At 47.7% G+C, this 27,160-nt stretch overlaps 1 protein-coding gene across 2 annotated transcripts in view; it reads left to right on the top strand.

Annotated features, from left to right (window-relative positions):
* Nucleotides 1-27,160, top strand: part of FRMD4B (FERM domain containing 4B) — a 138,902-nt gene that overhangs the window by 53,757 nt on the left and 57,985 nt on the right. For both annotated transcript variants that reach the window (XM_030043983.2, XM_030043982.2), the window contains exons 2-4: nt 20,777-20,842; nt 21,565-21,659; nt 23,926-24,018. In XM_030043983.2, the coding sequence (XP_029899843.1) occupies nt 20,777-20,842; nt 21,565-21,659; nt 23,926-24,018 (254 nt within the window). The remainder of the gene's footprint in view (nt 1-20,776; nt 20,843-21,564; nt 21,660-23,925; nt 24,019-27,160) is intronic.

The raw sequence follows: 27,160 nt of genomic DNA, 5'->3' as shown, positions 1-27,160 counted from the left end.
AGCTTGCAGCAAACAGCTCTCCAGAACCATCAGGATTTAACTTCCATGGGAAAGTCATGCTAAAAAGACATCTGTGCCCATTTAATCCCGAAGGGATCTGTTGCTATTTAGCTTTAAGGTATGCCCAGGAGTGGGAAAACAGCTTACGGTGATAGAAGTGCTTCCAAGTGCTTGAATGCATCTTGGCATCTTGTACAGATGATGGATGTAAACACTTTGTGATTTATGTGACGCGTGTGTCACTTGAGGAATATGGATCATGTATAGTTAGGGAATGCAGGAGTGCAGGCATCATTGCTCTCCGTTTGCCCACCTTTCCTGACCTGAAGAAATGTGGGGATGCAGCCCTGGCTTCCTTATTTCTCTATAAATAAAAGCCAGCTACACCTGTACTGCGCAGGTGTTATTTTTGGAGTTCGTTCACATAAAAAGTGTGGAGCTCGGACTGCCTTTGCTCCCTGCTGCATCCCCATGGAGGCAAACCCCATCGCTCCAGGGCTGGAATAATGGCTCAGTAAGGACCAGCTCTGACAACAGCTGTATTCAGCCTGTTCAGCTGCGATTCTCTGATGGTTGGCTCAAAGGGAAAAGAGATTTTTTCGTCAAAACAAAGCGTGACTGTATCTCTGCCCAAACTTACTGTGTCCTAGTGGCTGTTGGTGGATTAATCTGTCTTGTCTTCTTTATGAAAGGCATCACGGACTTGTGCCTGTGTCCTAAAGTGGGGATGTGAAAATGGGTAAAAAGAGGAGATGGGTCCTTCTGTTGTCCTTCTAGGTGGCCCTTAAGCCGGGGGGTGGACAGGGAGTGCCCCTTCCCCGTTCCCCTCTGCCTGCAGCTTGTCACAGCCATGAGGAGAGCACAGCCAGACTGCTGGGGACATGCAGTGACCTGTTGGTCCATGCTTGCTGCTCTGAGGGTCATCCCTGGGAGATGAAACCAGGCAGGAACAAGGTGATGCTCACATTTTAACATCAGGAATTTCCTAGGGGTAATTCGGGATGTATTAAAGAGAGATGGCTGAAAGAATGCCCTGCAGCTCTTCCCTTTTGGGTTGTGTAACGCATTGTTTTTTGTGCTGAACTCTCGGCTCTTTGCTGTTAAAACCACTGGTGGTATCGTGTCCAAGTCTGGTGGGCGCAGGACCGAGCACACAGCATTAAATGTCACCGGTCTGTTTGGATGTCAGAGCCCTGTAAGAGGTTGAATCAAATAGTATTTTTCTTTTCCGTTCTTTTTTAAACACTTGAAGCTATGGGAACCTCTAGAGAAGGCAGCTGGATGACCCCTGCATACAGAGATGTACTCTGAGTAATGTTGTGTTAAATTTGTTCACCTTGGGCTCACTGGAGCAATACAGGAGCAAAACATGCAGTGCAGAGCTCTCCATGGGGTTGTTTCTCAGAGGAGGTGGATGTTCCAGTGTCTGTGGGACTAGGCTCCGATCTTGGACGTGAGTTTTTGTCTCCCATCATTACCACAGATCCTGCATTAACTTGGGCAAATTGTCTTCCTTCTCTGTGCCTCTGTTGTTTGTAAAACGGATATAACAACACTCTCCTACCTGCCAGGGATGCTATTTGTCTTTTCAAATTTATGCTAGAAGTCCTGTAGTTAGTGCAGCCACATGAAAGGACGTTTTTGCCTTGTGTCCTTATTAATATTGGCATGTGGACAGGTGGTTAACAAAGTCCTTTCACATCTTGGCTTCATCAAGAACGTTCATATTTCTGTAACTCCTTCACATTCATATTCCAAGTGTGAAAAATACCACGGATTGTATATAAAGGCTCTTTTGACTAAACTTACACTTTTGCCCTCTCTGAGGACTCCCTGAGCTGTACACAGTGTAACAAATTGGGAAACAAGTCAGAACTTTGTCACTGAGCTACCTGCAAGGGACATGCAGGGAAGGGTGAGGTGACAGGCACTTGCGCTGCTGGTCAGCCCCAGAGGCTTCAGTTCGCTTTGATCCATACTTCGGGTTCATGTTGTTTTGTGGGTCAGTGGCTATTTTCAGGTGAGTTGGATGCTGCTAGCAGGTCCCTTTTTAATCATTAGTACATTATTATGGTGAAAGGAAAGCCAGCAGGATTTCTTCTCCCTGGGCTGCTAAGTTTGTTATGGTGGTTGTGGGTTTTTTTGGTCTTTTCTTTTTTTAAATATAAAATGCTTGCTAGCCTCATGTGAGACCTGAGCTTGAGTCCCAGCACAGAGAAACCACTAACACCTTCATGCTTCTACGCAGGGCTCTTGCCTATGTCTTTTGAAGTCGGCAGGTGCAGAGGTTGTCACGCGGGCAGAGCCGTCTGGCTGAAATCCTCTCTGCCGGCATAAAGCCTTTACCTGCCTTAGTAGCTTTAAGTACAAAAAAAACCAAAACAAAACCCAAAAACCAACCAAACAAAAAAAACCCCAGCAAGAACAAACCAGCTTTTGTCAGTCACCTTCTCTTTAGCCTTCTTGTTTCTAGCGTGTGTGTGTGGGAAGCACCTTCCAAGGTCTTACTGGCTGTTGTTTTACCCGGTGACCGGTGCAGGGACTTCAGCCCCAGCCCAGCAAGCCAAGCTCAGGCACTTCCCCAAGCTGGTCTCTGCTCCAGGGCGCTTGCCATCATCTGTCTCATCTGCCAAAAGAGAAGGGATGTCCCATTTGCCCAGAGCCTATTCAACTGGAGGAGTTTGTGAGCCAAAGTGCTGACAGGGTGTCCCGTTTCACTCTGAAATAACCTCTGAACCCATGCGAGGGGAGGAGGGTTGTACAGTATGTGAGTTTATCCTCTCCGTGAGTGCCTGGGTTGTATGCCAGGGAGCATTGTCTTGTCTGTGGCAGAGAGCATCTGAAAGCCTGTCCTAGAAAAAAACGAGACTTGCGGAGACAGCTGATGGAAGAGCTGGCACAGATCTTCTAACTGCAACAAGTCAATACGAGTTATTTGGGCTATTAGGACTTGGAAAAAATCCTAGGTGAGAATTTGGCATAGATGCTTTCATCCGCGGGCACCAATTTCCTACAAGGGAATGGAGCGAGGGTTGTATTTTGTTGTGGAGATCTGGCACGTAGTGCTCTGACCTGCCAGCTGGGCTTTGGGGTCTTCCCAGAGCCCCCCCCCCCCCCCGATGCCCACAGTGGGAGAGTGTTGCATTTCTGGGTGTCCCGATACTCCTTCCAAAATAAAGGTTTTGGAAGGGCTCTCCACATGCTGGTTTTATAGGCCACCTGTCTTACATCTAATTATAGAGCGGTAAAACAGAAAGTGAAATTTTTACATAAATATCCTGTGTTTAGTTACTTATGTTATCACTGGCCTGACTTCTGCTGGGATGTCAACACTACCATATTCTGGTGCATGTCTTCCCCTGAGGTATGAATACCAATTTTCACCTATACATTCCACAGCCCAGCCATTCCTTGTTAGCCCCTATGCTTTAAGCATGAAAGAAACATTGCATCAAAGTCCATTTGATAATGCAACTAACTTTTATAAATCAGAAACTGGTCAAGTGAGTGCTTTAGTGTCAGGGTTAAAATGCATGTCAGTCAGTCTGCTCGATGCAAAGTGGAAAAAAGAAACCAGGCAAACTGTCCCCAAACTCCCTGCAGAATACGATGACATGTTGTGATTAATATTTGCTGGACATGAAACCAGGTATGGGAGTGTCTTTGCAATTAAGCTATTCAGTTACGCTGGCAATTTGGCTAACAATCTCTGGTGTAAAAGCGTAAATTGAATTCATGTGGGTTTTTTGGACAGAGTGCTTTTTAACCTCTGAAAGGTCATTTCCTCTGTGTGAAGTGAAAAAATTTTGCTGATGAAGCACAACAAATAAGCTTTGTACATATGTCTGTCCCATACATACCTGGGGTGGAGGAGTGAGAGAGGAAGCGATTGACTTCTGTTTCCTATGGTGCTAACGTAGTTTGGTTTGGATAGCGAGGACCATGTTTCCTCTGCTACCACACCTTAACTTTTCATCATAAAAATTGCTGACAACAAATTGGAGATGCCTTTTTTTCTTCTCTTTTCACAATGATGAAAAGTGGCACTGGAGTGGTGAGGGTGAGCACGAAGGGGAAGCGCTGTGTTGTCAGGGCAGAGCTTTCCTTCCTCCACACCAGACAGACCCTGGGAGCGATGCTCGGAGGAAGCATCTCGGGCATCTTCATGGGTCAGGGCTCTCCAAAGGGAGCTTGAAGACCTTTTTAGAGAACGCTGAATATGTGCCCCTTCAAAGATTTAAACTTGGGGGCTGGGGATTACCAGTTGCTCCGGAAAAGCTTTGCTCTGACTGCTTTCATCCAGCTGTTTCTCTTTTTGAAGTGATCTGATCTAATGCTGTGACACTGCTCGTACATCACTTGCAGAGCTTTGGCTCTGCTTGAAACCCTCGTCACGTCCAAACACGGCACGTGGAGGCTTCCCTGCAGCTGGGGCTTTGGGGAGCCTCTTGCAGAGCTGAGAACAGGACCGGCTTTGGGCACCGCCTCCTAACAGCTTAAAGTTAAACTTGGCTTTACACGCTTCCAGCAGCAGCTTTCCAAAGCTCTCTGCCAGACATGTTTCCATTTGAGCTCACGATATAGCGTTTTCTGTTCGAGAGAGTTTATTCAAACAAAAATACGATTTTTTTTGTACCACTCCTCCCTCTTCCCTAGCAGACTAACTTCACAACCAGACTGTGAACTTCATCTCATTTCCTTCAGGGTGTCACGGTGCCAGTTTCAAACAGTGCCTTCTATTCACTAACCGCTTTGGCCTGTATAAATATTTTTTTTCTTCGATCTGACGCATTTCACAAAATACGTTAGATTTCAAATGTTGCTGGCGCCACTTTTCAGACGCAGACTCCTGTACAAAGGTATCACTGTATGAACTTGCCTGGATAAATCTCCATTTCGGTCTTGTGCAGAGAGGCTGGCCAGCTTGCTCTGACTGGACAAGAGGCTTATGAAAAGGTACATTAAAAGTTTCAGGCACATGCTAGTTATTTTTCCTATACTTCATTTTTTGTCTGTCTAAGCATTTAGTTTTCCGTCACTCCTTTTGCTAGCATTGTCACTGCAGTTCTTGGCAATCTTGGATGGACTGTCCATGTGCTTAAAATAACACTGTGCTATCTTTGTCTCCTCATTTTCTAAAAATCAGGCCACCCTTGTACAGTCTGCGTTGCTCTTAAAACCTCTGAGTCATAATTAGTGATTAGTAGTTCTACTAATCTTCTGTACAGATGGAGGCCAGTTCATTCTCAGAGACTGCAAAGAGGATAAAGCTATCAGCGCTGGAATATATTAGCCTAAATACCCTCCCACACACAAGTACACATGTACACTTTTTCCTGCTAATTAGTCATTCATTTAAACATGCATCAGCTCTGTGTGTTGGGGAAGGAGAGGTGGGGAGAATAAGGGGTATCAAAATGCTGAGAATGACCTGAATGTGCTGTTTTCAGCCATGAAAAGCCACCATTGACAGTCCAAGCAACATTAGGTTTAAGACCGTGATGTTTCCATCGCTGCTGTTCCAGCAGATGTAGAATAGGTGCTGTCCCAGTGATGGGTGCCCCAGTGCTCATCTTCCTGCTTGCTATCGGGTGTAAATGTGTGGTGCCAGCAGAGCCGGGAGTGGTGATGGAGGAGTTACTGCATACAGCACTTGCACCGCAGGGCCGCTGCTAATTACGTGCTGTTTTCTGAGTGTCCTGGTTCTACGTTTTGCTGGGCCGGTGGTTTCTAGTTAGGGTGATGTGGGCTGGGCAGAGGGTGTACGGCGTGAGAAGGACATGGATGTTGGTGTCTCGTGCAGGCAGGTTACTGGCTTGTGCATGTGCGAGGAAGGCAAAGGACTGGAGGATGGCAGCGAAGAAGCTGGAAGAGCAGGAGAGGGCAGTGCAAGAATTACATAGCATGAAAAGTACAGGCTGTGCAAGCAAGGAAGGAGAGGGGAGAGACCAGGGAATAAAAAAAATAATGTATGCCAGAACCCTCAATACTCCAAACTGACCACAGACTTGCAAGAAAGTGTGGGAAGACAAACAGGTAGGAAAAAAAAAGGCAGCAGAAGTGCAATAGGAAAGGAAAACTGAGGTTGTAGACAGACAGGAGAAAAATAAGAGGGGACCAATCTCTCCAGAAAGGTGGCTGCCCTAGGCAAAGAGGTCCCCATTGTGCTGAGTGTAGAGTTGTTCAACTGATGCCAGACTGGCAGCGTCTGGTTGCCACAATTGTTTTGGGAGAGCAAGTATGTTGGTGTAGATGAAGCCCATCAGGAATCTGGTTGGGCAGGTGCACTTAGCTGGCATGCAAGTCGGTGTTTGCTAAGCCATAGCGAGGTGGGAGTGAGTAATTCTTCTCTAGTATCAAGCACATTGCATCTGTTCACCTTACTCAGAGAGGCTAGGGTGTGCTGCGTTTGCTGTAGAGTTACATACCCTTTAGCAAGGAGTCACAGCGCTGCCTTCCCTAAACCCCGGCTTGGAGCTCTTCTGGTGGCCTCTGAGTTAGAGACTTTTCCCTGCTCAACTCTTGCTGCTCCAACAGCTTCCCACTGCTGAAACCTCTTACAGGCACGCTGTATTTCTTTTAAACTCTAATTTTTCTTGTTCAGAAAAACTATCTGTGGCCCAGAGTACAGCTGAATTAGACAGCACAGATCTGTATTTGTTTGGAAGCCCTGGATCGTCCGAGGAGCTGTGTTCTTCTCCTCCTCCAGCTATTCCTGTCCCTGTGGTTATCCCAGCAGGGCAGAAGTTGGCACCACCCAGGTACCCTTCACATCATTTCTCTAAGGAAAAATGACTCACTGTCTATTTTCCATCTTATTTTGGGGCTTTGGAGTCTGTGTTTTGGAGACAAATGCAAGTTTGTTATTCTTGAAATACTCTCCCAAAGCTGTCTCAGCTGCCACCCCTTAGGTTGCTGGTGCAGTCTGGACCAGCTGGCTGGACCTGACCTGGCATCCTTCTGCCCACTGTGGGGCCAGCTTATGGGGTTTTTTTGGTTTTTGTTTTTTTTTATAAAACTGTGATCCTGAGCATTGTACGGAGAGCTTTTGTAGTCTCATGACTATGAGAATGTTAGCTTTTACAAAGTAACTTTGGGGGGAAAAAAAACCAAACCCAAACCTCTTTGTCTGCAGCTATTTAAAAGGTGGATATTTGATCAAAGCTAGTTCTTCTGCATTAAACAAGGAGGGCGAGACACCTCTGGCACCTCACTGCATCCCAGGTGTCTGGGGTAGCTGGGGTGAGTTGCCCTCTGGAGGTGTCTGGATTGATGGCAATTTACAGAGGCAGCCCCAGGCGAGGGGATCAGGGCTGACTCACGCTGTTTGATCGTGGGGACCAGGCAGCCCTGCTTCTCTTCCCAGCAGTGTCAGTAAGGCTCTGGCTTTACACGGTGCTCTGCAGCTTAATGGAGCCCGTTCTTGGCCTCAAATGCTCGGTACACAGAGCCTTCTCTTTGGTGGAGTTTAGGTGGACCAAGAGGGCTCGGTACCTCTGAGAAGTGGGAGCCGCATGTCTCTGATGAGATGTTGCTTTCAAAAGTTTGACCCCAAGGTTCCTGCTTCCCATTCCGATAAATGCAAGTTACTTTGTTCCAGGTGTTGAACTTAATTTTTTTTTTTCTATTAAAATAGATCCATGGATTATAAAAATTGGGGTGGTAAAAGTCTTCATAGTTTGTCCTCTCTGTGCATAGCGGCTGCTCAGTTGGGAGCATAAATAACTGACAAAGAGCATCCAGGTAAAGGGAAGAGGTCTTTCTTGCTCCCAGGTGAGGTTGTTCTGGTGTGTGTCCAGAGCTCCTCTCTGCTCTGGTAGCATTTTGTGATTTCCCCCCCGGCCTGTATCTTCCAGCCCACGTTGGATGCTGTGGTCCTGGGCTGTGTTGTTCCCTTGGCATCAGTCTTATTACCGTAATTTAAGTGGCCAGAGGATGTGAGTCAGTGGTTTGCTTTAAAAGCCTGGGTACCCGTACTCATGTCACATAAAAGGAAATTAATAATGCTGAGCTGTGTTTGTGAAGGAGGAACAGGCTTGTATTTTAGATTTTGAAGTAACTGCATGTGTAAATTTGAGATCTTGTACCTCTTGTGTACTGCATGGAGGTCATGTTTGGAGCTCTGGAGGTTACAGCGGCCTGGATTTGGGTGCATGGTTCTTCGGTTTTCTGTTTTCTTTTTTTCTGTTTTCAGTGAAAGCAGTGTTATATAGTCATTTGGCATTTCTTTTGGAGGAGAGCTCGGGTTTTGTGCCTTTGCATGATACCTGTGCTCTGCCTGACACAGTTACACAGTTAGCGTCGCTGTGTCAAAGCCCAGAGGTGTGCGCAGCCTCGTAGGTTGATGCGCCAGAGGGGGAGAAATCAGGGAGATGAAGTATGACTTGCTGTTTTGCACACAGAAAACAGTCCTGCAAAGGGAGCAGCAGAACAGCAGGTAGATGACTTACTCCCGCACCTCTACCAGCAGCAAACTACACTCCTGGAGACCAACCCTGACCCCAGAACAAATTCAGACTGACGGCCAAGGGTGTGAACTCTGTCAGCGCTCCTGGTTCCCTCCCTGATGCGCGGTAGCCCACATCAGAGGCAGCAGACCTGTGCTTTGGGAAGGAGTTTGGGAAATTCAGTGAAACGCTGTACCTGCGGGCATCTGTCGCAGCAAGGAACTATGGAGACGGGAGCGTATGAAATGAGGACAGGCGTGCTGAGAAGACAAGCTCTGGTTATCTCCATTTACCCATATACCTTCAGATCGGTAGATGAGCCTCCCTGCTGCCGTGGGGCTAAGCCCCTGCTCCCAGGGGTTGAAAGCGGAGGTGGCTTGAAATTTTAGCTCTGTGCCAAGTTGTAGCATAAAGGCTCGTTCCGTCCCCTGGATGGGGATGTGTGGGGTGGAAGAGCCAGAGGGGCGATGGCAGCTCCCAACAAACACCAAGCCGTTGGCATGGGGGTCTTCGGCCGGCTGCCACGGCACAGGGGGGCTGGCAGGGACCCGTGGTCCAACAGCAAAGTGTCTTACTGCCCCGGGGCTGGTACCTTGTGCTATGCCTTTGGTCGGTAACTGCTGCTTTTTTACTTGGCTTTGTTTCATAATAAAGGGGTTAATAATGCAAAGGAAAACCAAAAATAATTGTAATGCTTTCCCAGTTCGCCTCCATTTTTAACAATCACGTTTCAACCTCTTGTGTCCCCTGACTCATGCTGGAGAGGCTTTTGTTTCTGAATCTGTAATCAAAGCCACAAATGCGAAGGTCATTTCCTTGAGATTATATGGCAACGGAAGAGGTCCGGGATCGTGTCTCCCTTCTTCCCCTAGCTCAAATGTACAGAAAACATGAAGGCTTAGTACATGCACACTGTTGAGTACTTCTTGGGTTTCTCCAGTCCTTTTAAACCAGCAGGGCGTGTGGCTCGGAGGTAAGAGGCTATATCTTAATTTCTGATGCTTAGCAGCAATAGATAACGTTGTTTAGTGCTGTTACATTGTGCCCCGACTAAAACATCACGCAGAGCTCGGAGCCGTGAGTGCGGGAGTGCAGGCAGTGAGAAAGCAGCACAGGGCAAAGTGAGTTTGTTTTGGGGTATTTTAGTAGTGCAGGCTGCAACCTTTTTGCTTGCTCTTTTCTCTGCCCTGAAAGATCAGTCCATAAAAAAATTTTTGCATCTTTTGCACCCCATTGTGGAGATAAGGGGCTGTTTGTTTACTCCCAGCATTTACAGCTGCTTTTTCCTGCCTTTGTTATAAGTGCTGCCTTGGCTGCTTTCGGAAAGTGCTAAATCCAAGCTTGATTCTGGTAACTTTGCTGCAGCTGGAGAGCAGGTCTGTAATTTCTGATTATAGAGAAAACCCCTTTTCAGAGATTTCCCTTATAGGCTGCTCTGAGATACGATTTAAACTGAACAAAGCACAGATTCATAAGTCCCGAGAAGAGGCGGTCAGTGCCTGGTACAGTAGCTCCTTTCAGCATGTAACTATTAAATGTCTCATCAGTAAGGTCCCCACCCCTCTTGCCCAAAAAAAAACCCCCACGGAGCGGTTGGTGCTGGAGATGCAGCAGTGCACATGGAGCTCGTTAACGGCTGTTGAGAAAGAGCCTTTGATCTGAAGTGCTTGTTTTGCTTTAAAAGTGGAGTGGAGTGTGGCGCAGTCCAAATCTGTTAAACCCCCCTGAGTGCCTGGCAAGGTGCTGGCAGCTGGGCAGGCTGGCTCCGCGCTGCCAGCACCGCCGCAGAAATGCCGCTCAGCGCCCGCTGCAGCCAATACCCGCTTTTTTGACTTCTTCCAGAGAGCTTAGGATTTCAGGCTTTTCTTGGCTTACTTCCTTGCTCTTTGCATTTTTTTTTTTTTTTTTAAGAGTTACAGATTTAAAGGCAATTCAGATGGACTTGTGATATAGCCTTTTTTTAATTATTTTTCATCGCCTGCTTACCTAATGTCTGTTCAAGGCTGGCACCTGAGTTTCCTGAGGGGCTGCTGCCAAGCATGAGTGGCTGCAAAAGTCCAGAAGAAGGATGGGGACAGGATGGGGGATGAGCCCGGGTGCAAGGACCCCAATGGGGTAGGAGGGAAAAAGATGCAAGATGCTCTCAGAGGACATGGTTCTGCCTGGAGAGGATGGCAGATATTAGGTCAAGGTTTGCCCTGCCTACGTCTCCTGCCTCAGGAGCCATCCCTCAAAAACCCAACCCAGGGGTGAGCAGGGGGGTGGTGGAGAAGCGAGAAGTGCGGTGGGGGGGGACGGAGGAGCAGCCTGTGAGAAGCCATCAAAGAAACAGGGGAGAGTTTCAGGGCTGGGGAGAGGCAAAGAGGCATCAAGGGCAAGGTGTGGGTCTCTGGGGATGGGAAACCCTTCTCTAAGGGGATTTTTTAGTCTTCCGTAACTATTCCCATAACAGGGAAAGCTGAGTTTCTGTTTCAAGTGTGTCAGGAAAAGTTACCAGAAGCTCTGCACAGAGTATCTCCTGAGATTCGTGTTGTAGAGACTTAAGCAAAGAAGCAGGAGCTTAACTGATTTGTGTCCAACCTCCTGGTTGAAGAGCAAAGGTCAGAACGGGTCGCAGGAGGGCAGGGGTCTGGTCCTGCCCCGCGGTGGGTACCGCTCATTCAAGGGCAGAGGATGCTGCTGCCTCCACATAGTGCCCTATCTGGGGCCGACACTGCATTTGCTCTGTTGAGTAGCTTCAGGAAGGCTTTCTGATCCCACAGGATCTTCCCCCCCCCCCCCCCCCCCGCCCAAGTTCCCAGGAGACTGCACTGGAAAAAAACATTACCGTGGGCTTGTGTGCGGTAATGACCCGCCAGCAATGTCTCAGTGCTGCCGGTGATAAGCATGTCTCCACCAGACACTAATTTACTAGCTGTATTCTGCCAAGGAAAGCAGATGTTGGATGAAGTATTTCATTGACTTGATATTTGTGGCAGATTTGCACTGATTGTTTCCTATTAATTTTCCTGATTTTTAGGATTAGCTGTAGAGTTGCCTGTCCATTCTTTTCTTGTTGATCTTTTAAATACATTGCAAAGTGGTGGGAATGGTAACATCAGCACTGGTGGAATGACGTGACCTGTTTGAGAAACATTTCTGTTTTGAGAATGAGACACCTTTATTTAATATGAGGAGAATACTGATGCAACAAGGGGGCTGTTCCTTCAAGTACATGCCTAACCACTTCCCCTCTGTCAGAGAGACTCAGCATCTGCTGATAACGCAGCCAGCGAGACCCTGTGGCCCTTTGGCAGTGTCAGGAGAGGTGAAATGCTGTCTGGATGCTGCTTGTCAGCTGAAAAGTATGGGGCCAGCAGAGCTGGCGAAGGCTCTTCTGCAGCAGTTCGTCTCTGTGCCTCGTGCCACGGGAACCGATGCTGCCTGTGAGCTTGTAGCACGCTCGTACGCGTGCTGGCGCGCAGGTTGTGCGTGGGTGAACACCCCCTGCACCCTCGCGTGCGAGGGAGCAGCAGCGAGTATGTGAAACCACCATCGGTAGCATCAGGAAAGGCAGCCACGCTGCAAAATTTCCTTGTGGGGAAGTGAGGGTTTAGTTTTTTACGTTGCATGTTCCTGGTAGAGACTAAGAAGCAGGAACTCTCCTGTTTATATTTTGCCGTTGGCAAAAAGGGCTTTATCTCCTGGCTGGGATACTGTATTTATCGTTTTGAGGAAGACTGAATTAATTTGTTCCCTGGATTTTCATTTGTCACTGGTTCGTGGTTTTTTTTTTTTTATCAGTGCGCTCATCACTACTTCTGAGCATTGCATTTGAGCATCTTGGGAGAGGAGGATGAGATTGAGAGCCCCACAACCTGCTCCAGTGAGTGGGATCTTTCTAATGACCACAAAAGGCAGTGCCTGTTGTCCTGTACAAATCAGCAAACCACCAATAAAGCAAGTGAAAGAGTCCCTTAGATTTGCCATCCCCTGCAACGAGAAATAGTAGAATAAATGGGAAAAAGGAGAATCGCATGGGAAGCGTGTTGGCGCTCGGCCCTGACAAGCCACAGTCCCTGCAGCGAGGGAGAGCACTTGGGCTGTTGCTTTGCCAGATTTTTGTACTGGCTCAGCTGGTGGGGCTTACATGAAAGTTAGTTGATGCTCTGCAGGAGCCAGTTTTTTCATCGTATCTTCAGTTCATGTGGCTATTTTAGGAAGGTGCCATGCAACTCAGAGAGCCTCTCGGCCCCCTGTTCCAGGCACTGTGTTTTATCTCTAACTCTTTGCCAAACTTCAGCAGAGCCAATATTTCCATGGAAAGCATCATCAAAGGAGCATTTGTACCAGCTTGCACTTAAGTAAGTTTTCTCCAGCCTGTCTCATCTTAAAACATTATTTCTGTGCATGTTGTATTTGGTCGGGTCTTCAAGTGTCTGTCTGTGCCTGGCCAGTCCTGAGACAAGAAGCACAGGGACACCCTGAGGTTGGGAATGGCTCTGTACAGTCCCTGCAATCGCTGTGGGTAAATACCCCATGAGTGCTGGGACGGGAGCGTGCAGAGCCAGGGTGAGCTCTGCGGCCCTTGGGAAGGACGGGGGTGGCACTTGGAGTCACCCTGGTGAGGTGAGATGGGTCCTACAAGGTGGCTTGCCATAGCACGAAGGGTGAAAGATGTAGCCGGGCACTTCAGTGCATTGCTGGCTATTTAATGTTAAGCAGATACTGGCTTCTGTTAAGGTTAATAGCAAGATAACAAATGATTTAAGGCAAAATCCTGGCCCTATTAAAGTTAATGGTAAAATTCGTCAACTACATTGGAGCCAGGACTTCAGCCAAAGGTTTCTTTATGACCTGAAGATTAGGAAGGAGAGGCAGTATGTCTGGAGACGTGGGCTGCCCCCTGTAAAGCTGGTGGAAGCTGTGCTGTCGCCTTCGAGGGGATCACAGCAAGTTTATCGCATCTGCGTGAGCCAGACTGGGATGCTGCGGCAGGAAACCCACTGGCTGCCCGGGCTGGGGTGTGCAGAGACTGGGGGGAAACTTGAGGTTTTTGGACCCAGAGCCAACCTTTTGTGTTTTGCAGGAGATATTGGTGAGTCCAGGAGTCTTCAAGGGGAGGAGGGCAACCGTGCAGAGGAGGCATCACCTGGGGGCTTTTCTGCTGCACCCCTTGCTGGCAAAGGAGGTGATGGAGAGGCACGCAGTGGGATGTGACGTGGCAGTGGGATTGGGGGCATGTTTCTCCTCCCCAGATCTTCACCCGTGGGATGGTGGAGCATTTCCAGCCCCCCAGCCATCTGTTTCCTCCTGAGCATCTCCCACCATGGGACACTCAGTGACAGGCACCTATGCTGGGTCAGGGAGGACTCGCGGGCTGCTAACAGGCTGATAAGAAGTGTGCATCAAAGCATTTTTGGAGACCTACACGGATCCTTTAAAAACTTTCCATAGAAATGCTGGTATAAAACCAAACTCCTGTTTGTTATTTTTCTGCTTATTCCTTAAAGCTTTGAGCGACTCTGAGTGCTGGAACATGACGAGGCTTTGCTCTCCCAACAGACACACCAGGAAACTCTGAGGTCATTTAAACCATTATAACTTTTTCCCTCTTCCCTCCAGCTGCATGCAGGCCCCTTCCTTCCAGAAGGACAGCAACAGGCTTTTATTTTTCTGAGATGTGCTTAGTAAGGGCAGCTCCGTATTGCAATACATTGTTGCATCTTATTTCATATTTTTATCAGGCTGTGCACATTTACAGGCCAGAGGTAAGCTGGCCGGTTGTATCAAAGTCAATGAAGCAATGCTGATCTAAGGCAGCTGAGGATCTGATCCTAAATGCCTTCAGGTCTGAAGGAAAAAAACCCACCTAAATGCTGATGAAAATCTGAGGTCAGTGTAGGGGCTTCAATATTAAGCTTTGAAATCTCTTACGGGCTTAGGAGTTACAGAAGAGGGGTTGGGGGGAAAAAAAAACCTTACAGGAAATTACTGGTGATGCTTTATAGCTCAGGTAGGGATTTTGAGCTGAAATTCTCTGAGTGCAAGGCTGGTTCTGTGGGCTCCTACACCTGCAAATCAGTGCTGCTGCCTCTGAGTCACGGGTCAAAAGGAGGATGCCAGGATTTTGGCCCCCCCCCCATGCCACAGGCTTTGTGGAGGCTGGGTCGGTGTGGCAAGGGGATAGCATTTCCTAACTGAGCACGTGCATCTTGTAAGCGAGTGGGAATACTGCACTCTTGCTTTTTTTGTCATCCATCTGATTTTTTTCAGCGCTCTGCTTGAGCCGCTGTGATGTGCCTGTTTCAGGAATAAATGATCCAGTTTTTACAATCCATGTCCTAATGACGCACTGCAGCCCAATTTCTTGCTTTTAAAACTGCAGGTTTAAGGCTTTGTGTGCTGGCCATTTATTCAGTGAAAATGGTTGCCCTTTTCTCTCTCATCACTGGATGCATCACTGCAGGTTTTTTTCCTGCCTGTAAAATATCTTCCAGAGCTTGCTCACCTGCCAGTGAAGTTTAATTTCACGTGGTTAGCCTGCAAGGAGTTTATGGAAATAACGTGCAGTTTTGTGCAGCTGGGACCGAATCCCTGGTGTCACACTGGGGTGTTTTCCAGGCAGAGCCCCCGCGGGTGCACAGTAACACCCATGTCTGAGTGAAAGGGTTTACCTGGAGAGGAAGGGAAGAGGAAAGCTGGGGGAAGAGGTTTGCTACTCGCAAAAGATTTCGCGTGGAGTTTGGCATGTTAAAGATGTGAAGCCTCACTGGATGGAGGGGGTGGTTTTAAAGCTTCCAGCTATGCGTATTTCTGTGGATGCAGGACCCTGGCACAGCCATCCCGTCCCTGGGCAGGTCACGTCACCCGTCGGCGCGACGCGGTCGCGCCACCAGCGTGTGCACGTGGGCTGCTGAAGCCTGAATCGTGGCACATCCCAAATGAGAGCAGCTGGGATGAGTGCACAGACCTCTGAGCATTTCGATGGCAGAAACAGTTCCCAATTTTGTCTCAATTATGTGCAGCTTATGTATAATCCTCTCTTCTTTGGCCACAGAGTTGTTAGGGTTTGGGGTTTTTTTGGCTTTCTCTAGTAGTGAAGACTCCAGACCTTCTTAAAACAAAAAAGGCTTAAAAATAGAAGTCAGAGACATATGGCCAGCTACGCCAAGCGATGTCTCTGTAATTTGCCCAGTTCTGGGAGGTGAAATCTGGTCCGGAGGGAGTGCAACACATTCGGGTTTGCTTCTGACCAAAAACCTTCATGATTTCCCATTCCTAAGCTACACTTTAGGAGATATGTTATTCTGTCAGCTTTTTTTTTTGTCTTAAGTTTTTTGAGGTTTCCTGTTTACACCCTGTCTAATTACTTTTTTCTTTTTCTTATTTTTTCCTAACTGGATGACACACATGGATGTCTAAAAATATTGCATGTAACAACTAGCTTCGAGTAGGGAGGATGTTTCTGTTGAAGAGAAACAGCATAAATATCCTGCATATGTTTTTTTTCCCAAATAAACATTCAGGCTCAGGATATCACAGGGAATTGCTTTAAGTAGCCAAGAAATAGTTTAGGTTTTTTTTTTCTCTGCCTTGTTTTTTTTCTTTTTAAAGGACTGATGTTTTGGAAAATCTGTCTTGATTTTTAGGTGGACGATTTGTCTTAATTTGTGTCACAAGTGAGATGGAGGAAAAAATTGGGGGGGTCCAGCTATATGAAACCTTTCTGAACATGTTAACCTGCTATATAGAATCACAATCTTGCGCTATGCTTTAATTTCTACATGTGGAGATTCTGAGAATCATGTGTTTCTTTTCCTTCATTATCTGCCTTTTTTCCTGAAGACTTGGGTAAATCAGGTTCTTGCTGAAAGCTGGCTGCCAGTAAGTTAGGAGGGCTGCAGTATTTTTTATATTACTGCATTGGACAGTGTTTGTCTCCTTTTCATTCTTGTCCATTTTTGAGTTTTTATTGCTTGCTTGTGGCAAAGCATACGAGTGACTTTGAGAAACAATAAGAATCCAGCATCCCAGTATCTCAGTGTGGTTTTGCCAAAAATGGGGCTGTGTATTATGTCGCTCTGCTTAATTTCCTATTGGGAATGAAATGAGGTACAGGGATACTTTGTGAATTTTATGCTGCTACATCTTTTACTGGATAATAGCTTAAATATTAGCAGGCTTTTAAAAATAACTGCTAAAAAGACCAACTTGGGGGCATGTTACAAAAGTATAACAAAACTGTTCATTTTTACAGACAATGCAAAATCAATGAGAATAAGCTGACAACATAGATGTGTGTGTGTATATATATCTCAAGACTGCTCACGCCACCTCTTAATGGAGCCAGACAGCTGTGCTCATCTCGTGATGGATTGCTCCAACTACATAGAAAATCAATTATATTGTTCAGATTAGCAAGGCGTACTGAATTAAAGATGAAAGAAAATGTACCCTCAGGGGGCTCCCAGGGCGTTGGGTCTTTGAGGAGCCCAGCGCCCTGAGAGCCAGGGAGCAAAGTACGAGTCCCTTCCCAGAGCCCGAGGAAACAGGCCTGCGAGCGGATGTGCTGCGGGGAAATAAATCACACCGGTGTCGTTGGGGGAGTTAAAAATGAGTCTTTCCCTGATTCGGCTCCAAGAGCTCAGGGTCTCTGGTCACTGAGCTGGAGGCACTCTTCCATGGCCAAAGTCCTTTATATGTTCTATGATACTGTGGTGGCGAAGTCCTTGTCTGGAAGCTTCCCAGCTTTTCTTCAGGCAAGAGGAGAGGACCAGACCATCGCTACCTGCGACTGTGCTGGAGCGTGTGGCATTGCTGCGCCGCAGTCGTGTCGCACCTCTGCACCGCTGCGCTGGGACGATACAGGGCCGGTGGAAGGTGACTGATATTCCAGAGCTTGTGAGGTGGTCTCGTGGCTGCAAAAGCCTCTGAAGCTTTCGGTTCTGCTCCCTGCACAAACGAGGCTTGCAAAATGGGAATACTGTCTTGTATATAGGAGCCCTGCCTGCACAGGGAAGGCAGCTCCATGCGAGGAGAGAGCCGTCTCCTGGAGACGACCTCTCCGGTGGGCGACATTCCTGACGCAGGATGGGCTTGTGTTGCTCTGTGATAGTTAACTGGGAGTGATTTGCTTCTGACTGTGTTTGTAAGTGCGGAGTAAGCCAAGTGAAGTGCTCTCTGCCCCATCAGGAATGGGGTGGGGATGCTTGGAGTGAGCGCTTGCGCAGCTGCAGAAATCAGGGTGCTGGTTGCTGAAGCCTTGGATCTGCAAGAGGAGGATAAGGGCTGATGTTTGGACTGCCCTAGTTAATGCCACTTTGTTTAGGGATTGGACCCTACAAAGGCAAAGCTGGTAGTCACCCTGGCAGATTTGCGTTCCTCGACCGGGCTGTGGTGCCACACAGTGAGTATCCGTGTTGTGCCGCTCGGCCCAGGTGGAGAAGGCATCTTAGCAGGGATGTGGCCCTCAGGTGTGTGTGCATGGGCTGGGGAGGGGGCAGAGGGGTGCATGGAGCAAATAGAAGGGGCTCCGGAGACCCCCCCTTCTTCCTTGAGCTCTAGCCAGCAGCAGACACTTCATGGACGTGGACATTACTGTCGTGTCCCACCATGCAAGAGCGCGTTCCTGGGGTAAGACAAGCCCATCACCACGTAGAGTTCTGGTGACACAAGCGGGAGTGACAGGTTTGTCACAGGAATGGCATTTCGTGGTGTTTTATCGTCGAGCAGCCTGGCATCTTCTGCAACTTCTTGATTGAGCTTTCTAGTACCCTGGGAAGCAGCTGTATGATTTCTTCTGAGGGGAGATTCCTGGAGACTCAGGTACTAAATGCTATCTGTATCTATGTCTGTAAACCAGACTTTTAAGCCGTGTCCTTACATTTTCTCATCAATAAAATCAGGGATCATTATATCTTGCCTATCTTCAGGGGTGTGATGAAGTTAATTACTTTTAATGTGCTTTGCAGTTACTTTGGATAGCTGAGTAGAAGCACAGATTATGGTTGGTATTTCTTCTATGTTTTAATCTTCCTGGCAACCTTCCTTTCTCCTCAGCACAAGGCTTTGTGGATGTGTTTGCTATAATAGAAACCTTTTTTACTTAACAATAGACAACTGAGGCAATTAAAACAGTCAGAAGTGATTAATGTGATTTCACTGGGTGAAAGCTAAAGAAGCTAGCAATTAAATAATGGCAACCCTTGTGCTATCTCAGAGCAACAGATGGGGAATGATTTAAAACCGCTATTGGATCAGACACTTCACAACAGGGGCAGATTGGTAACAGTATGTCAGAGCCAGAAATATGTACCGCCTTGAAGGGTGTGCTGATGAAACGATTAATTGATGGTAACATGCAACTTATTTATGACCACGTGATGGCAGACCTTAAGCTCTCCTGAACAAACGGACCCGTGATCAGATTGTAATACATTTAAGGGCTACAGGCAGCATGTTCGGTGAGCGGATAAATTGCAGAGAGTGGGCTGGAAGCTGAAATTGGGATGCTGCGGCTTTGCTTCCAAGACCTGAAGGATAAAGCACTGGAAATGGTACCCTGCTGGAAGCACGGGCCTGGGGCTAGTGCAGGTCTGGGCTGATGCCTTCTCGGCTGGGGTGCAGTACCGTGGGGTGAGGCTGTGGTTTGCAACGGGGAGGCATCGCTGCTGTCTCCGTGATGGTGCAGCCTCTGCTCCGCACCCCTGCGTGCACAAGTCACTCTTCATCTGGCGCTTCTCTACAAATTCACATTCACAGCAGCAGGAAAAATGGAAAGGAAGGGGTTTCTTCCAGCTAGACTCACTCTGCAAATGGTCCTTTTACCAGTATTGCTGTTTTGATGAGTGATGCGATGATACTTACTTACTCAGTGCTGTAAGTTGCCAGCACTGGTGCCACAGATGCTGTAGCCGTGTTTTCCCAGACACTAGACAGAGTTGTGTCCACAGATGCTCATGTCTGACCTGTTTGCAGAGCTCCTCAGGAGGGGGTTCCCTTCTGGGTTTTGGTCAAAATGAGCTCAATTAGGTGAAACAATAAAGCTTTGTTAATTTGGCTTCTTATGGCTGACTGGTGACAGAAGAGGCTGTGTCTCGGCAGCCCCCGCTGTGCAAACAGCCACGCGTTGAAACGGGGGCAGTGCTGGGGGAGGCAGGAGATCTCTTTTCGGTTATACTGCAATCGGGTATAAATTGTATTTATTTTTAAGTGTTACGAGGCTTGGATGTGCAGCATCCCGGGGCAGGAGGTGATGAGGGGGTGCTGGTGGCAGCAGAGCTCAGCCCTGTCCTTGTCCCCATCCCTGCGGAGCCAGAGGGATGTGAAAGGAGAAACCGCTGTGTGTTGCCATTTAATCCCTCTGGGAGCCCCTACCTAAGCAAACCACCCTCAGCCTCTGCTCACAGCTCAGAATTTATAGTCTGCGAGAAGCTTGTGCTGTCAGGAAAATGAGTTACTCTGAGGCTGGGAGAATAAATATAAAAGCCAGGTTTCCTTCACCAGCTCTCGCCCGGAAAGCGTTGCGAAGCCGGTCCTGGCCAAAGCCGGCGAGAGGTCCAGAGTTAGAACAGATTTTAAATAATGTAAAAGCTTTCGTGGAAATGTATTAGATTTCAAAGGGCAGATATTAAAAGGGCATAATGTGCAGCTATTTCTGAATTGCTCGCCTCTTAAAGAGAGAAAGACACATTGTTTGCAAGAGATAAATGTGACGCGAAGTGGGAACCAAGGTGGTCCAGATACAATGTTAGAGGTTGTAAAGTTTTTCCCATTCTTAATGATTCAGTTCAAGCACCTGTATAAGAATCCTATGGAGGCAATAACTTCTAATGCTTGTGAAAATTTATCCAAGGGGAGAGCATTAATGTACTGGTCGAGACTCCGTCTAGACTTGAGACCGGGTCCTCTGTCAAGGGACCAAATTTAGGCTGACTCATCTGCAGGGATGGTTGGATAGACGGGGGTTTCATGGGTCCCTGGTCATCTCTGCTCCTCACCAGAGCAAAAGGCCATTGCTGCCTCTTGTGGCTTGGTACTAGCCAGGCTGGTTCATCCTCAAATTAAATTCTTGCAGCACTTATGTCACTTTTATCTGATCCCGAATGCTGCTAAGCACCCTTAATGCTGATTTGAAGTTGACGGGAGCTGAGAGTGCTGAGGCAGCTCCCCAGACCGAGTCCTTGGAGAAGGACGCTCAGCTTGGGTACGGAGTCGATTCCCTTATCAGTGCAGATTAGACGCTTGCTACGCGCCGTCCTTGCCCCTGAGCCGCACGTGGTCCGGTGCAAGCCAGGAAAGTTGCGGATTCTGCCCTTCCTCACGGGGCTGTGTTGCTGTTTTTGCAGATGACAGAGGGTCGGCACTGCCAGGTGCATCTCCTCGATGACAGGAACTTGGAGCTGCTGGTTCAGGTACGGACCCCTCTCTTTTGGGCACCGGTAGCAGTGCTATTGGGGGGCTGATGCATAAGTGATGGTCGAAGAAAAGTTGTATCTCCTACTAGAGCAACTCATAGAAGTGGAATAAACAGGCACGCTTTCATGCACGCCTGCCATTCCTCAGACCTGAGTTAGCGGGAGGGTTTCCCTTGGGCATTGGTGCACTGTGGGCAAAATACCTGCCATCAGTTCTGCATTCAGTTTTTAATCTGCTTTCACCAAAATTCATAAATGTACCCCTTGTGGTGGTATTTTGTTTCTAATTTAGAAGGGAAGAAAAGTCTGGGTTTTGGGGGATGTCTTTTATTCCTGTAACAGAACCCAAAGCACGAGATCCTCTAGTACACAATATTTTCTTAATTGAAAAATTCCTCCTGCTGTTAAGCGCAGGAAAGCCTCAGCTGCCTCCTTTCTCTCACTGAAAGAGGAAAGCAGCAGTTGGTCTGCACACTTCAGCTTGATGTCGCGGGTTAAGTACATAATTGCCTCTCCGTGCTCCGCACGTCCCGTGCAGCTCCACAGAGACACCGAATCCCACTGCCTCGAGTCTGATGGAGTCATTTCTGTATTGAGTTGTACAACAAGGTTTTAACTTGGCCGTGTGTACTTAAATGTCAGTATTTGCTGAGAAAATTTTTATTATATATGACAAGCCTGGACTGAAATGAATAAAATTATTTTTATTCTTTCAATAGCCCAAACTTTTGTCTCGGGAGTTACTGGATCTGGTGGCCTCACACTTCAACTTGAAAGAAAAGGAGTATTTTGGGATAACGTTTATAGATGATACGTAAGTATGGTCATTTATTTTAAACAGCTGTGTGCTTTTTGCAATGTGAAGCCTATCCCCGACACCATGGCAGCTCAGCGTGATGGAAAAATGACTCTTTCTTTTGAAGAAGAAAGATTTTCCTACTTTGTGTTTGTGCTTCTTGGCTGAGGGAAGGGGAAGGCACAAAACAGAAAATATTTGGAAAATATCTTCTGGGCACAAACCGCAGAATACTTGTAAAATACCTTCCTGACGCTTTCACTTTTCATGTTTGTCTCACAAGGTGGAAAAAATTGATTCAGCAATAATTTCCCACGTGAACACCCTCAGCTTTCCTGTTCTGCGCTCTTAGTAACAACATAAAGGTTTTGCATTTATTTTCAAAGTGAATTGCTCCTATTGCTTTGCACTTTAATCTCAAATGTATTGTTGAGTCTTTTAAACCCAAACTTTCCTAGCAGCAGTGAAATACGAGGTTAGTCCTTCCCATAAACAACCTTCCTCTAGCTTCCCTATTACTTTGAGGTATCCGAGCTATTCTGTAGACTACCAAAAAGAGCTTGCAAAAGCAGAACGTACTCGAAATGCGCAGCCCTCCCTTCCCGGCAGCTGGACTATGGCAAGCCCGTGGCGGTGTCGGGTGCAGTTTGTCATCGCTGCCGATGCGCGTGGGGCAGCTCAGGCAGCTGCTGCCCGTCCCCTGCCACCCTCCGCCGGCGGCCGCTGCCGGGCTGGGTGAGATGCTACGGCCGGGCTCCGGAGCGCCGGAGCGCCGTGGGAGATCCGCTTCTGTGGCGTTAACGCGGAGTCAGCTGGGTTAATTGAAATCTCAGCTGGTGTTTAGAGTCATCTGTCAGCATTGCACTGAAATGCTTCCCCATGTCTGCTGGGTGCAGGACCGAAACCCGCAGGCAGGACTCCGCTCCCCAGGGCCAGCGTCTCCAGAAGAGTTACCTTCAGCTCCCCAAAAAAGCTGGAGCAGAGCTGCTTAGGGCAGTGGGGAAATGGAGTTGGGCATTAATACAGCCCCTAAATAAACCTCTTTTTGTCTAACGGGAATAATATTAGCCCCTGCTTCTCTCCATTGCTGCTTTTTACGGTGTCCTGGATGGAAGCCTTCACCTACAAATCGCGTCAGAGCCGTGTTTGGGGCCACCTGCCAAGGCATTCCCATCCGCAGGTGCAGGACTGGCCCTGGGGAAAGGGCTGGTGTCTACGGAGCTGGTAGGAGCTGCTCGCTCGGGGGCCCTGACCGCAGCAGTGTGTTATTTTTTACCAGCCACTCTCGTTTTGGGCTTTCCCTAGAATATATTTGCCACATCCTTGTCCTTTCAGGTGTTGGAAAATACTTTCTTCCAGCTCTTCTGTAAATCCCTTGAGGATGCTGTTTGCACTTGGCTTATTTTTCCCCCCAGAAGAGCTGCCATGAAATTCTTCTGGAGGTTTTTGGTTGCTGGCGTTCCCTCACGGTGAGCTTTAAAGTGCTGCCAGGGGATTACCTAAAAGCTGTTGACTTCCCCAGAAACACCAGTGGGACTCCAGAGACTGCCTTGGATTTACGGGGCTGGGCTGGGTGCTTGGAGGGAGCGTGTGGCCTCTGGAGGGCACCCATGCCCCAGCCTTTTGGGGCAGCCACAGGCTTCTGCGCTCCCCCTTGGCCCCAGGGTCCTCAGGGAGGTTAATTGGGATTTGGGGGGCACTTTTGTTTTCTTTCTGGCTTCCTTCCCATTTCAGTCAGGGCAGCCAGCGCAGAGAGAACTGCGTTTTATACAGCTGCCTCATTAAATGAGCATGCCTGCAGTAAAGCCCTCTGCTCTGAAATGGGGTTTTTATGTCACGCTGGGACTGGGGATGGTGCAGAACAGGAGTGGGGGATACGGCAGCAGAGTTATGCGGTCCCTGTGCAGCAGAAGAGATCAGACCCATTTCTGCTGCAGGCAAACATCCAGCCTCTGCTAGACATGAGAAGTCAGTGGCAGTGTCCCCATCTATAGCAAAGGAAGGTATTTCAATAATATTTAGTTTTTCTGGGTGCTGTGCTATGACTTTTGTGCTGCAGCTGAAAATACAACTGCAAAGAACGTTCCCTAACATCCGAAAGTGAACTGCATCAAAACCTGAAAGTTAGGGAAAAAGGAAAGAATTGGATGAAATGTTTGCCTGTCTCAGAGCCGAATTTTGCAATTTTTGAAGTAACATTTAGAGTAAATGCAAGCACTGAAAGAGACCCTGTTTCTGTATTTCCTGTCCCAGTTTTTAACCACCCCCCAACCTGTTTCCGCAGAGGTCAGAGCGTCTGGTTGCAGCTGGATCACCGAGTCCTGGACCATGACTTGCCCAAGAAACCTGGCCCAGCAACTTTGTACTTTGCCGTTAGGTGAGTAATTGTTTCCACAAAGAAAACATTACTACTTGGGTTTATTTGTCACCGGGGGTTTTTGTTTAAAAGACCTGGTTACGGGTTTGATAAAGGAAGTAAATGTCAAAGCGATATATTATTTTTAGAAGGGGATTAGGTCCTGAATAAGTGCTGCTCTTTTGTATTTAACTACAAAATAAAGTAGTTTGAAACCTGCTAGTTTTTGAACTGTTACTAGGACATTGTTCCTAGGTGGGGTTTTTTGTTTGTTTGTTTAAAGCCCTGTATTTTAAATATATTCTTTGCCTCACTTGTCTTTAATAGTGCTAAATTTTAATACAGCTTGTTTAAACAATCATACTTACTTTTTCTTATGTTTACTTAAGGGTTGTCTGTACTTGAAAGGGATTGCTGATGGCTTCTTTGCTCACACAGCTTAAGCCAGTCCCCAGGAGAGAATAAAATCCCTGGCAAAGTGATGATTTTGGCCAATGTAATTGCATTACTTTAGGGCTTTTGCTGGCAAAGCTCTGCTGGTTAAGGGCCTGAAAAAAAGGATGTCCTACGAGACAGAGCTGTGCTGGCAGAAAAGACCAAGCATCATATTCTTAATATTGTTGGAGGTTTTGTTTTCCTTACAGTCTATGAGGAAAATGAGAGCAGACTGACCTCATTCCCTTTTCGTATCTCGGTAAATTTGTGCCTTGTGTGCTTAATTATTTGAAGCACTTCCAAGCCAGAGCCTCTTGTGTAGTTGGGTCGGTTGGCACCGTCGCCTCGCCGTGTCCTCCGCACCCTGGTCCTGGAGGGAATGGTTCAAACAAGTGGCACTTTGTTTTTGCTGAATATGTGCTTATTTGTGGTGGAGTTCAGGGCTTCTCGTCCCTTCCCCACTTTTAACAGAAAGAAAAAATCCAGTTTAAAAGGGATGATGGGTTCTTCAATATGTTCACTGTGTTTGATGAGGATCTGGGAGGCTAAAATCTATGACTGCCCAAGAAAGCTGTGAAGGCAATCATATTGGCTTGAGCGTTTCTTTGGTGGGGATTAATGCTGTTGGCTTGTGATGTTCATTTTGGCCCTCTCTGTTGCAAGATGGTCCTCTACAGGGCAGGGTGTGCAGAGACCTGGGAAAGAAGTAATGTGTGAAGAGTGGGCTTGGAAGGACCAAGTTCTAGAAGCTAATTTTAAGCCTGACTACTCTGGGGTTGTGAGATCCAAACCAAGCAATTGGGAGCCAAGGAGGTGGGCAGTGAGTGGGAAGCAGAGCAGGAGGAGGAGGACACAGAAATAACTAGCAATATAGGAACTGTCTGATCTGTAGAAAATAGATACTCCAGCAGAAAAGCTGCTTCAAAACCTGCAGCTCTCTTTGTTACAACCTTTTGGGTAAGTAAGCGACTCCAGGCCTTTGCTCCATGGCATATGCCTTGGGTGGTTAGTTCAGACGCTTATCTCATGCGAACACATTGTCATAGCCTATTCCTTAATTACACTCCCATGAGAGCAGCCGAAATACGCAGTTGCAGCTGTGTGCGCCCGTGGCTTGAATGGAAAAGCGTGGTGGGGCGAGTGGCACGGAGGGGATGGGCGAAGAGCCCCAGCGCTTGGCTCTTGCTCCCCGGGGCTGGACGGTGCCCAGCCGTGCGTGGCGTGACAGCGGCGGATGCTGCTGCAGGGACAGGGTGTCCCTTGGGCTGGGCCAGCCCTCCTGCGCGGGCCGTGCCTTCTGCGGGTTGGAAATATGTTCAGCTGTGAGTAGAAGAAATACGGATTCGGTGTCGCTTTCGTTTGAGATGCAAGGATAACGAGGCAGGGCGCTGAGCTGCTGTTCTCATAAAAAGTGGCAGATGTGCAGCAGCATCAGTTCTCAGTATCTTTCAGCGCTGCGCTGGACAGTTTCCAGGAGCAGTACTGGAAATGGTGGGGATCCCCAGATACCTGGTTACGACCTTCCTTTTGTTCATAACTCCTTGGCCCTGAGCTTTTGCTGTTCAGTAATGAAACACATGATAATCCTTTCAGATTTTAATTATTTTTCTTCAGCTGGCATAAACTCAATCCAGCCATGTAAGTTTTCATATGGTATACACAGCTGGTGAAGGACTCTATAATGCAGATTTAGGACTTCTAAAAGTGTCGTTCTAGTTTCAGGGATGCTGACAGCATCGGAAATAAAAGCAGAGCATACACTTTATGGTGTTCCCAAACATGCCTGCCATCCCCTGAACATCCTTACCTCTGTGGGCCAGCATTCCCCATCTGTATTGCGGTGATAAGAGCGTACACGGAAGAAATTGAGCACGCAGACCTGGCTGGGGCAGGGGCCAACACCTCGCCAGTGCCCTCTCCCCAAATTCATAGATCCCACAGTCTCCTGCTACGTACCAGCAGTGACTGGGAGCTAGCTCTCTCCAGAGCCAGGGGTACTATCCTGCTTCTGAGGGTAAGTCGGCCATGTCTGACCCTTAGTTGAAAGAAACCGCAAGTGCAAATGAGGTCATTAGTTGAGGATAATTGCCTTTTTGGTGCAGTGGAGGGAGGAAAGCTTTAGCAGGCTGAGGAAGGTCCATGCTGTGAAGGGCTGGTCTGGCAGCAAGCTGGGAAAAAGGATGAAGAGTGAGGCTCCTGTCCTCTGCTCTACATTTCTAGAGAGAAACACTCAAGTGTATTTAAAGTGAAGTTTAGCAAAGCTGTTAAAAAAAATTATATCAGGTGTGATCAAGAGAGGGTGGAAATACCTGTGGCTCCTACAGTTCTCAGTGAAAGGCGAGGCATGGAAATGTAAAATAGCCTTTCAAATGTCTGGGGCAGGCTGCTGGGCTTGGGTCTGCCCCTTGGACAGGCTATGTGCCTGTAAAATGGGAAAAGTATCTCCTTATCCCACAGACGCGTTCTGGGGAGTGCTTTAAAATTAATTTGATGGAACATGCTGTAGGAATGCGAAATATTAAAAAAAAAATACTGTTTAACGTATTGCTTGTCTCAAGTCACAGCATAAATACTGCATACGATCCTAGCAAGTGCAGTAGTTGCTAGCTTTACTGCTTCCTACCACGTGCTCCATGCTGCTGCTGTGGACTTCTTCCAACATCTTGCAAATCATCTACACCAAGAGATCGGTTGGCTGGAGCTTGAGGCTGTGAGGAGCCTTAGGAGC

The sequence above is a fragment of the Aquila chrysaetos genome, chromosome 20 (assembly GCF_900496995.4).
Source record: "Aquila chrysaetos chrysaetos chromosome 20, bAquChr1.4, whole genome shotgun sequence".
In the NCBI taxonomy this organism is placed as follows: Eukaryota; Metazoa; Chordata; class Aves; order Accipitriformes; family Accipitridae; genus Aquila; species Aquila chrysaetos.
The sequence above is the reverse complement of the archived record's forward strand: the minus strand, read 5'-3'. Positions and strand labels throughout refer to the sequence as shown.